Source organism: Ornithodoros turicata, chromosome 1, assembly GCF_037126465.1.
Source record: "Ornithodoros turicata isolate Travis chromosome 1, ASM3712646v1, whole genome shotgun sequence".
Classification (NCBI taxonomy): Eukaryota; Metazoa; Arthropoda; class Arachnida; order Ixodida; family Argasidae; genus Ornithodoros; species Ornithodoros turicata.
The window spans coordinates 156,096,606-156,109,009 of NC_088201.1; the positions used below are offsets into that span (position 1 = coordinate 156,096,606).

At 46.9% G+C, this 12,404-nt stretch overlaps 1 protein-coding gene across 2 annotated transcripts in view; it reads right to left on the reverse strand.

Annotated features, from left to right (window-relative positions):
- The window catches only part of LOC135378682 (zinc finger protein 62 homolog), a 99,415-nt gene that overhangs the window by 70,598 nt on the left and 16,413 nt on the right, over positions 1 to 12,404 (reverse strand). For both annotated transcript variants that reach the window (XM_064611763.1, XM_064611762.1), the window contains exon 6: positions 10,446 to 10,562. In XM_064611763.1, the coding sequence (XP_064467833.1) occupies positions 10,446 to 10,562 (117 nt within the window). The remainder of the gene's footprint in view (positions 1 to 10,445; positions 10,563 to 12,404) is intronic.

A 12,404-nucleotide genomic window follows, 5' to 3' on the forward strand; every position in this document is an offset into this window, starting at 1 on the left:
AGGACGCACACCAACCCCCCCATCTCCCAATCCTTCCTGCTGTCCTCTCTCCATCTGTCCACGTCTATATGCCGCTCGTAGCCACACTTGCTTCGAACACATAATTCGAACATGACGTTGAGCACAAGGGCCTACGGCAGCACAAACCTATGATATTCTGTGTATCTTCCGCTGGAGTATTCTGGGGGAATGTTGATGATGTGAACACATGGATAGATGCGTTTTGCTCTTCTGTCTTCTTATTTCTGCAGAGTAATCGTAGTGTTCTGGTCCGGAGTAGCTGAGTTTATGATGAAAGAAGGAAGTCACTGAAAAGGCTAGCCAGCTGGAGGACTTTTAGGCACTTGAGGCTTTGTATGTATTTGTCCTTTCTATGTGTTCCAGCCTCAGAACATCAATTGCCTTCACAGCTGAGTTTAGTTTGCCGGAAAGGTGCCTTCCAAGAAGAAAACACCCCAAAAGTTAACAAAATTTGTTAATGTTTTTTTCACAAAACACCAAAAAACATCCAGTTCGAAAAACAACTGCTATCTTCCGGTTGAAACAGTCACAGGGATGTGATTGACCGAAGTCGTTTTGGAGCACCTTTTGGAGCAGTCAAAATTGTGTTTGGGAGCAGCGAAACTAGCTTTTGGAGCAGGCGCGAGGTAACCCCATCGAAGTATAACTACTGCATGCCAGTGTGTTGCTTGGACCTCAGCTGTGCGGATAAGAATAACTTACTATATCCAGCTCTAAAAAGTTCCTATTGGGTCCCATTTATATTGCAGTTCTAAGTTGGCTCACAACTAATTCTCCCAAAAATAAAATGCAGGGAAACCATCCACTTGACTACAAAGTAACTAGCTTTGGAAACTACACAAGATGATAAATATATTGAGTACATTGACATGCTTTGGCTGCCGCTCACTTTGACTAGAGGTGTATGCGCCCTGGAATATCTGCAAAAGTAAGCAAGTCCAACAGGTAAGCAGGTGATTACAAATGCACACTTTTCTTCTTCTTCAGTGCCAGCTTCTCCAATGCAACGGCTAGCCTCGCTTTGCCTCGTGTCAGCAAGGTCTGGCCACTTTCAATATCCTCAAAGTTCTTTGACTTCACGCCATGTTCAATGAGCAACTCAGCATTGGTTAGCATCTTTTTAGCACAGAGCACCTCATTCTGCAGGTTATCTTGCTCATCACTGCTTGGCCCTGCCTGGGCAATGTCAGGCCATTCTGTCAATGTCAGCACGTAGTAGTTTTTTCGCCAGCTCCTCTTCTGCTGCAACACGCTCCCGGTACACCTTGCACGAGCCTCTCCCTGCCTTAATCATTGCAGGTGTGACTTTGAAACGGCTGGGGTCACCTCCAAACCTCTTAGCATACGACACAATGTGCCGTATACCGCTGACACTCCATGCCCTCACTTGAAGAATATGACAGTTCTCGCTGAATCCTCTCCCAAGATCTGCATTGCCGGGGGGGGGATGCAGAGCAAGGCTTTTACAAGCCTGCACAAGAGAGGAAATTTGGTTGAGCTGCCAGCCCTCTTCAGTGCAAAGATGTTGCTCCAGTATTCATCAAGCCTTGCAGGCGATAGTGCTTCGATGGGTTCAAGTTGAAACAACGTGTATTCATCCATCAGGGACGATACATCAGGAGGCTGAATCACTTGTGGGAGACGCGTTGCTAGGGTTCTGAAGTCACCGGACGAGCTCTCCTTTTCCCTAGACGATGGGTGGAGACAGCGTAGGCTTCGTAGCACAGCATTGTCAAAAGGTAGTCGTGTCAGGAGGTACGTAGTGCACTTGATGTAGAAGCTTCTTGCGCCCAACCTGAGTGCTTTTTTCTCTGCTGGCTCCCACGATGACATAGCTGCCTCTGTGTCCTCCCAAAACGTCAACCTTTGCCTTCCAATTTACAGCTGACTGGGGTTGCAGTGAGGGCAGCTCACTGCCCTTTCTACAGCGATATGATTCGGATTTCATGAATCGCCCACAAAGTTTTCGAACAAGAGCCACCATCTCGTCGTACAGCAGATGAATCAAGGGTTCGGTGCGTTGAAACTAAGTCAGAAATTCAGCGAAAATGTCTGCAACATTCCTGACAAGAAGCAATTTTGAGTAGAAGTCCTCGTTCGGGAACGCCTTCTGCAAGCGTTCACGCAGCTGCCCTCCTGAAAGACACTGACTTTCTGACATGACAACATTCTTCACTGCCGAGAACTGCTCAATCAGACGACTCGCGGCATGCCATAGTGTAAGCCACCTCGAACTTAAGTGACGGAGGAAGACATTGTTAGCCAGCCCAAGCATTTCCTGCTGTGCTTTCACTGCGGCACTTTGCGCAGCAGAATTCTTGAAGAAATAATATAGGTCCACCACTGCTGCCTCAACATCTCATCCAAAGGTGTCTAAGCCGTGCTCAAATACATTATGAACCTTATGAAGGCAACACTCGCCTACATCTAGCATATTTGAGTGCGTTTCCTTCATCTTTTGTTTCAAGCTTTTCATCACGTTAGGTGCGTCACTGAAAAAGCAGATCGGGTTATTTTGCGGAAGGTCCTGAGTCGCCTTGGCGATTTCGTTGAACACCATATGAGACGTCGCGAAACCCAGCCGAAAGGACTCCAAATGTTCAACAACCACGTGACATCAGAATAAGACCTTGCAACACCTAGCTGTTGGCACCGCTGCTCCACTACGGGTGTTACGTCCACGGCGATTGCGTAGAAGACAGATGGTCTGTTCAGCTCTTCCACAACTAGCTCCTTAAAGTGAGGCCCGAGGCCATCAGAAACAATGTACGACGCCTTACTCCGTTTACACGAAAATTGTCTGGCGATTTCCGAGTCCGGCGACATTAGCGGATAAAGGGACGAGGCGGCATCGGCCCAAGAGTACGGAATTCCTTTCAGCATCATTCCCAGCATGAAAAGAGTCTCCACCTGCGCGACGCGGTCATTCCCAGATAGGGCCCCTCTGTTGCACGTGAAGTTGCACTCCTGTTACACATTCTTTGGCCGTTTTAGTATTCCAGAGTAGTCCCGGTGCTGCTTGGTACATTCGACGTGTCGCATGGAGCCTGCATGGCGTTTGACCGCTGCAACGCCGTGTTGCCTGCAACTGATGCTCTGGTTGCACAAGATACAAAAAACGCTGTTGGGAAAACCCTGATGACACCGCACTGATATTCGGTCACCATTTTCGTCGATTTCGTTGAGAATATCGGCGTTGAACTTCGTGGAACGACCTACGCAAGAAGGGACCCCTTTATTCCATCAAACGGCACAATCGCGGGTCGCAACGTAGTACCCCACAGTTCAACTAAGTGCACACGAGGTTAACTATGCATTTCCTACTCCTTAACTTACGTTTCAGTTTGGAGGGTGACATTCTCAGAGGGTCACTCATTTGCACAATCATCCCAGTCATCCAAGAAGGCTTATTCAGTGGCAGAAACAACTTATCGACACAACTCACGAGTGCCAGTGGGCCCGGCTGGCAACCGTGCGCCATCGAAGACAGTGGTTCTCAAGTGGTGGGGAACTCCTTCCTGGGGGTGGGGGATTTGCATGGGGATTTGGGAATGTCAATCCTTGAAAGGGTGTGCAAAAATTACAACTGTGTGCCAAAATGGGTAGGGTTTCATCAGCAATGTACACAGCTGGGGTCAGATTTACAAACACAATCATAAGCAACGCTTTTGCACTCACTTGCTTTGATGCACCCACAGTTGCAGGTTTTCTGGCTTTTTTGTGTTTCCTGCAGACAATTTTTTTTGGGGGGGACGCTTGGAAAATCCCTGTGACCCAATTTTACGAAGCGCAAAATTTAAGCACTTGTTGAAGGTTCTGGAGCAAAAAGGGCACCATTGACGCTACAGGGGATGGTCCCAATGGGTCTGTGGCAAAGTGCAATGCGTGGGTGCGTATTACGGAGTCTTTTATTTGCCGCCTCCAAATCCACTGCTGCCAAGTACGCCGCCATCTTTCCTTGCTTCAGACTGCTGGGGAGCTCTCGCAGGTTCCCTGCATTAGCTGCGAGGATTTTGCCACGGACGCCCTTCGTGAATCTAGACTTTGTCGTAACTTCCTCGCACAACAGATTCCGTCGTACGAGCTTTTCATGAATCTGACCCCTGATGAACTGCGTAAAAGTTGTCTATCGAGTATTCCTACAAATAGCCCGCAAGCCATTGACAGTCATATTGCTCGGTTACTTTGGTTATGCGTACCAGGAAACGCTTTGTGTTTTTCTGCTTGTCTGGAAAGGTTCGCGAGAGTGTGGTACTACTTGAAGGCACGGCTGTACGCAGAGGCCTTTCTTGCACTCAACACACATGAATTCGGTGTCCTTCTGTAGCTGAGCGTTCAGTGTTGCTTGTTTTCGCAGGCAAAGTGCCTTCTGCGCGTCCGAAATACGGGCGATGATCACCCTGCAGCGATATTACCAGTATACTTGTAAAAATAGCCCACAGATGGCACCACAGTTCCCTGGAGAAGCCTCGAGCAGCCAAACATCACTCCCAAAGCAGTGCCACAGCACCATAGAAAGAGAGCACGAAAATTCAAATCGAGACCTTCAGATGCACTGGTGTGCCCGTACCCACAGTCAGGGAAAGGTAACAGAAATGGTAACAGAAACGGAAACGACAATAATTTATGATAATAATTCAGGTGCCGCAGGACGCGAAATATTGCAATTTTTCACCATATCATGTAGATAAATTTCTGAAATAAACCTCAATGAAGCAAACTAAAATTAACTGGAGAACTAATACTAAAATGAACTCCGACACTGGAGCATATAAGTAGTATTCAATAGTAGTAGTAGAAAATTCAAATTGAGACCTTCAGATGCACTGGTGTGCCCGTACCCACAGTCCGGGAAAGGTAACAGAAATGGTAACAGAAACGGAAACGACAATAATTTATGATAATTAGGGCTGTGCGAGTATCAAAATTTGGATTGCGAATAGCTTCCGAATAGTTGAAATCTAGTGCGAATCGAATACGAGTAGTGAGATTAGGAATTCGAATATTTTCGAATAAATTCCGAATACTTTCGAATAGGAATGTACAGAAGTGATTTACATGCACCTATTGTTTATTTAATATTTAATGTTCATAATTAGCAAATATCAGCACATAGTTCACAAAACAGGCTGGAATTCTGCCCAGCTCGCAGCAGGTTGCAATAGAGACTGTTCACAATCACAAGTTATCGTGAAGGAATGTGAGCTGTTGAACGTGACTAGGGAGCAAAGATGCTCTTCGTGGCGTTGCAACATTTCCTGCCACAGAGAATGCTCTCTCACTTGAGGCAGAGGTGGCAGGTATACCAAGATACTTGCGTGCTAGTTTCCCTAGAATGGGAAATTTGTGTTGGCCTACCTCATTCCACCACTTGCACGGGTCGCTGCCTCTAGTTACCACACCTTCAGTACTGTATAAATGAAATTCGCTGGATGGATCAAACTTGTTGTGTCGTGTTTCAACCACCCTGTCGAAGGCTGACCACAAAGAGCATGCTGCTGCAGTTTCCGTGCGCTCGACCTCAAGTTCCATATTTGTGGCAACATGTTGGCCCATTTCCTCCAAGACAACTGACTTGAGCCACTCCTCTCGAGCAGAGTCCTCATGGAACACCACTAATTTATATCTTGGGTCGCAAAACATGGCCACACACGCATCCTTGTCCATGTTGTAGTCTGGAAAGCGAGTTCTTAGGCTCTTCTCAACATTGGCAGCAAAAGCGCAGCCGTCAGCAGACATTTTAGTTCTGCAGGTTGTTCTCAGAGATTGTATGATGCAGTATAGGGTAGGGACCTGACAAGACAGTGTTGGGTACTTCTCACCTTCTGCCTCAGTTGTGGCCTGAGCAAGAGGTTTTAGAACCTGGACGTAGTCCGCAGCTAGTCGCCACTCAGCTCCAGTAAAGCAGTCCACTATGCACTCACTGTTAGCCATATCCACTGTCACAGGCTCCCTGAGTTCCAAAAGCCCACTCAGCATGTTGTATTCGCTGTTCCATCTGGTTTCAACGTCTTGGATTAGATGCAGTGGCGTATTCCCAGTTTTCTTCTGGTAGTTATCCAGGCGCTCTTGAGCCTGCGGGCTATGTTTATAATGGCCCACGATGGCTCGCGCTTTGCGGAGGAGGGTTCCAAGCACCGGAGTTTGCTCTTTCGCTGTCTGAATAGCCAGTTGAAGTGAGTGAGCGAAGCATGGTCTCTCGATCCACGGTAGCTCCCGTGCGGCTGCCCTGAAGTTTCGAGCGTTATCTGTCACGATGTACACGGGGAATTCATCGACTGGTATATTCCAGCTCTGCACCAAGTTGTCGAGGACTTCTGCTATTTGCGCGGCGGTATGGCGTCCCGAGAACAGCGATGTGTCAAGGCTGTACCTCTTGACAGTGAAGTTCGCGTCGGTGAAATGACATGTGAGGCTTATATAACTATCGTTGGCCAGCGACGTCCACATGTCGGACGTAAACGACATCGACTCAACTCCATCTCCAAGAGCAGCATCAAGTTCTGCTTGAACCTTACTCCTTGTCTCATGGTACAGCCTTGGAATCAGTGTCCGCGAAAGCGTTGTTCGCGAAGGAGGCTCATAATGAGGCACTGCCTCAGCTAACAACTCTTGGAACCCGCGATCTTGGACGATGCTGTATGGCTGGAAGTCCAAGGCGATCATGCATGCGATTTTCACGTCCAGTGCGTCTTTCCTACACCGTGGTACCTGTTCCTTTCTCAGAAAAGAGTCAACTCTTCGCTGTTCAGTTTTCTTGGCTTCAGTCCGCTTCTGGAACTCTTTGTATAGCAACACGTGCCGCTTGAGATAGTTAACAAGACTGCTCGTAGTCCCCGTGGGTGTTTGGATGGGTGCAGAACATTTTTTACGTGTAGCGGAAACGGCCGAACTTCGTTGAAAGTATTCCCACACCGCGCTTCGGTTTGCTCTCTTGCGAGCTCCTTCGTCTCCATCTGCGTCCTCACTTCGGTTCTGCATGCTTGCGTCCATTGTCTTGCTACGATCGAATCGCCAAGCGCACTTTCGATCTTGTCACCGCATGGCATATCACATGCGTCACGTGCTTTCAACTTCTCTCGGAGAGAAGGAAAGTTGCAGGGAAAGGGGCGCGCGCACGTGGTTGCGGGTTGCGTTCCTTGCTTGTGTCTCCCGAAACAAGCGAAGGCAGGCCAAACGCAAGTGCGCCGCGCACAAAGTGGACCGTCTTTCAAATCGTCGTGCGTTTGTCAGCGGTCAGCGTGTTTATGCGTCTGTGTTGCGCGTGTACTGTGCTCTGTCGTGTTTTGTTTCTGACGCGTGTAGTGCCCGCCCCGATAGTGAAGGGTATTAGCGTCCCTAAAAATAAGCCTTCACTGCGTTCACTCTGTACTCCACGCCATGAAATACTCGATAATTATTCGAAAATTATTCGAAAATTATTCGAAAACTATTCGCAAATTATTCGAAAGTTTCGAGTAGTAAATTTCGGGTGCGAATAGCAACCGAATAGCGCGAGCTATTCGATTCGTATTCGAAAATCCGAGTATTCGCACAGCCCTAATGATAATAATTCGGGTACCGCAGGACGCGAAATATTGCAATTTTTCACCATATCATGTAGATAAATTTCTTAAATAAACCTCAATGAAGCAAACTAAAATTAACTGGAGAACTAATACTAAAATGAACTCCGACACTGGAGCATATAAGTAGTATACAGTAAATATAAGAAGCATAGTTCTTATACGCTTATGGTGACCTGGAAATTGCAAGCGTGAGTAACATTCCTGGGAACCATGTTCATATTAGCTGTTCACAGAAATCGCATACCAATATGTGTATACAGTCAACCCTCGATTTATGAACCTTCGATTTATGAATTCCCTCGTTTTATGAACACGAGCACGGGGAACGAAACTTTTTACATTCATTTTTCCCTCGTTTTATGAACCTCGATATTCGAATAATGAACAGAATTTCTGCGAACCAACTTGGTGTTGCCCAGCGTTTTTGCCCTCAATTTATGAACGGATCGTTCCGAAGTCAACGGAAACCTTCAAAGGGACTATTCCGTGGTCTTATGAATGACGCCTCAACGGACAAAACGTTTTCCAGGTGTTGCACCCTCGGTTCTTAACCCCTCGAAATCCGAACAACAAACGGGTTTTCCGGGGTCGCCAAAGGGGTGACCAACTGTTCCTCACCTCAACTGATGAATAAGGTGGTCGCTGTCACCCGGAGATTAATAAATGGAGGTAAAAATCCCGGAGGAAATCCGAGACCAGTCGAGTGCGAATGTGGTGACATCTCTCCTTTCCAAGATTGACACAGCGGAAGGCATGGTCCAAAACAAAATTAAACAATTTAGTATTGCATAATAAACAGAGTGTGAATGCGTTAACGTCTGTTCTTTGTGAGATTGATACAGCAGAAGGCATGGTCGAAAGCAAAATTACACTATATATATTGCATCATAAACACAATCCAAACTCCGAAATACTGTTCCATTTGCTCGGTAATACTCACTTAACGGAATTTTCAATTTATGAATCCCTCGATTTATGAACGATTTTTCTGGAAACCGAGGGTGTTCATAAATCGAGGGTTGACTGTATTTTGGATAAACGTTGTCTCTTGTATGCATGTATCCCTGGAGTCCTCAAAATAGACTTCACAACGTAGAGGGATTAAGTTTTGTTGCGGTCTCCATGGTTTTTTTTTTAAAAGAAAAAGGAAAGTAAGAAGGGAAACAAAAAGCTGGAGGTGGGGCGGTACCGAAAACCAAAACGGAAACATAACGGAAACGAAAGGAACAATGGTGGTAACTGAAACTGAAACAGAAACAAATAAGGACCAGTAACGGAGGTGGTAACGGAAACGAAAAAGATTCCGTTACCTTTCCTTGCCCAACGGTCGATTGCAAAACTACAGTGCCATTTTACTCTTCATTCATCACCAACGTTAATGTCAGAAATCCGACACAGATTAGTGGAGTTGTTTCTGTGCCATTTCGTGTAATGCATTTAAAGAGCAGACGAAGGATGTTGAGAGCATTTTAAAATTCCCCCTCTGCAAACGTCACCTGAAGAAGGTCAATAATTGAATTGAACGCCCTTTGGCATGAACAAGGCCAATCAGGGAGTTGCAGAAAGACCATGGCATCCGACCGCCGGGCGGGAGTGATGGCGTCTGCAGGCGATTGCAGGGAAGTCCGAGATCTGAGTCTGTGTACCATCCGCAGACGAACGGGCTCATTGAACGCCTAAACAAAACCCTTCCCAACATGATTTCGATGTACGTCGACGTCGAGCACAAGACATGGGACAAAATATTGCCTTACGTCACGTTCGCCTATAACACGGAAACAACGGGATTCGCACTGTTCCGCCTTGCACACGGCCATGACGCATCGACTATGCTGGACGCGATGCTGCCCCTCGAACCCAGTGATGTGGAAAACGATGCTCTGGACTTCACACAGCGAGCAGAAGAAGCCTGCCAGCTGGCTGGACTACACATTGGTCAACGACAACGCGTCGATCAAAGAAGATACAATCTGCGCCGACGAGATGTACGCTTAGTCCAGGCGACTTGGTATGGGATTGGACGCCGATTCGACGCCGAGGCAAGAGTGAGAAGCTACTGAAGCGGTACTTCGGTCCCTACAAAGTACTTCGACGCACTGGAGACCTGGACTACGAAGTGGTACCTGAGGGCAGCGTTCCCTCTCGACGACCCCCGAGGACTGAAATAGTTCACGTCGTTCAACTCAAGCCGTACTACAGCAGGTAGTGCTGAAGACTGGCTAGAAGGAAACAACATGACAAAAAAAAAAAGAAGGAGAAGAAACGGCATCGAGACGATGTGCAAAGTACGGTGCAAAGACAAATATGACAAAAATCAGCAATTTGTGGCAACTTTGGCAATTTTTAATTGAGGATCAACACAGAATTAACCGTGTTGTTCACGCAGGCTGAATGCCGTTGTACCTCACATGTTGCGCAAAAAAAATCTATATGTAGTTTGGGACCGTTCGCTAGTGAGGAAAAAAATGTGAGAGTCGCTCCGTCAGAAAGCTCCGCCGCGAGGTCAATTTCTTTCAGATTTCTTTTTTTACTGGCCGACCACAACACATAGAGACAAAATATTTATTGCTCCTGTGTGTATGTGTGTTGCGGTACAACATATATTTTTTTCAAAGGAAATCGGTGATGGTGTCAGGACCACCCTGACTGAGTTGAGATGGAATCACCAACCTTACATGACAACTTTGTAATAAAATTTTTCGCTTTCGTTTTGTTCGGGGCAATTGACTGTGCAGTGTGCTTGACAGTGACAAGAAAGCAATGCTTCATACAATGGAAGCAAATACTACAATAGTTGTAGCTGCCCGCTGTATGCTTCGTGCAACTCTGGTTGATAAACAAACACATTGCACTGACCATTCTCCCGCCCTCCATTTTGGCTATGCTGCTGAGTGGACAGTGGACAATCCAACGTCAGCACAGGGAGATTCTGAGACGGCACCGCCTTCGGGGAGAGACAGCGTCTCTTCCAACCTGGAACATATGAGCCTCTGTTGGTTACATGAACCGGTCATGGGTAAGTTACTCTAAGAAAGTCGAAAAAATCGAAGTGGAAAAAGTCGATCCCCTTACTGCATACAGATGCTCAATTAGCCTGCAACAATAGAAACTAAGTTACAGTTACACTTTTTGAAACATAACTAGTTATAGCTACATTTACCACATTAAAGCAACTTTGTTACTCTAGAGTTACCTTTACAAGAAAAAAGAAAAAGAAAAATAACTAACTCAATTTTGCTTTAGCACTTGCACTATCTGAGCACTGTTACGCAGTGTTATACAGTGAACCCTCGTTCATACGAACACCGCCGTTGCCAACTGGAACGGCGGTGGTCATACTATTAACGAAATTAACGCAGTAACGAGTGGTCGTACAGTCGAACCTCGTTACAATCAAGTCGCACGGGAATCGCAAATTGGTTCGTTATACGCGATATTCGCTGTAAAAGTACAGCATTTAAATGCGACTAATGATTCTGACAAATTCCCGCCGGAACATGCGTAGAGTCCGCAATATTTCAAAATCAATTCAAAACACAATATATAAGGCAAACACTCCAAAAATCTTCCTCCTTGTGACGGAGTAGAAATGCTAAGTCAGATGCTTTTTTTTTTTTTAATAATGCACCTGACACCGGCAGGGTCCTTCCTCTCACGTCTTTGAACCATGCGAGAAGTGCGTCTTCAACGTCTGGGAAGGAACATTTGCAAAGCCTTTTCCGGTTGCTGGCGATGGCTTGCCCCCGGATGGTGCCCTCGATGTTTTCTCTTGCCTTTAGTATCGCAGACAGAGTGTTGGCCGGGTGCCAAATTTGTACGCGACGTCCTTCTTCTTCATGCCACTGTCGACGTCACGAAGAATATTCACCTTCGTTTCGATGCTCAGCGCTTTACGTTTCCGCAGCATATCGGATATGTACTCGATGACGGGAAGCTTCGGGAATGATGCAATCCACGGTCAATTTGGCGGTGGCGAGGACGAAAGCGCGGTGGAGAGGAGGAACGCACGTGGAAGCACTAGAAGCAAGCAACCAGTGAACGTGTTGCTCACTCATCGGGGTCATTGGCATACACGTGCAGGTTGCCTTTCCAAGATGGGAACCAACCTCCTGAACGTGCCGGAAAAAATGTGCTCGCGTGTTGGAAAGTCACGACGAATCACTTCGTGGTCACCGATGATGGGCTAGGAAATGGGGAAGCCTACCGTAATTTCACGCGTATTAGCCGCGGCTTATGCGCGATTTTTTTCTCTCAGGGAATCTCCGCGGCTTATCCACCGGTGCTGCTTATCTGATGACTATTCTTTCCTGGCGCTTTCCCCATACGTCGGTTTTAACGAAAGGGCCGACAGTGTCTCTGGACCAGCACTGCCCCACCGATGCACGAACAGGGATGGGTCCACATTCGAGTAGATTTATCTTCCTGGTGCATTCCTCCAAGCATCTTTAGCGAAAGTGCTGACAGTGATTCACGTCTACTGGAAGACCACTGACACATCAACCCACGAAAAACGCCCAACAAGGGCACAATCCGATATTTGTAGAACTCTAGAGCTGACCTCCTTTGTTGTACACGATGCCGATCCCGGAGTATGGACCGCAGGGTTTATGGCCTCTTTGTGGTCTCATTTGTCGCACAAATCAGTCGTCTCGTATTGCCCGCGGCTTATCTGTCAGTGCAGCTTATCCGCCAGAAAAATTTCAAAACATTCCTAAAAACGTGTCCTGCGGCTTATCTGCCAGTGCGGCTTATCCGCCAGAAAAATTTCAAAACGTTCCTAAAAACGTGTCCTGCGGCTTATCTGCCAGTGTGGCT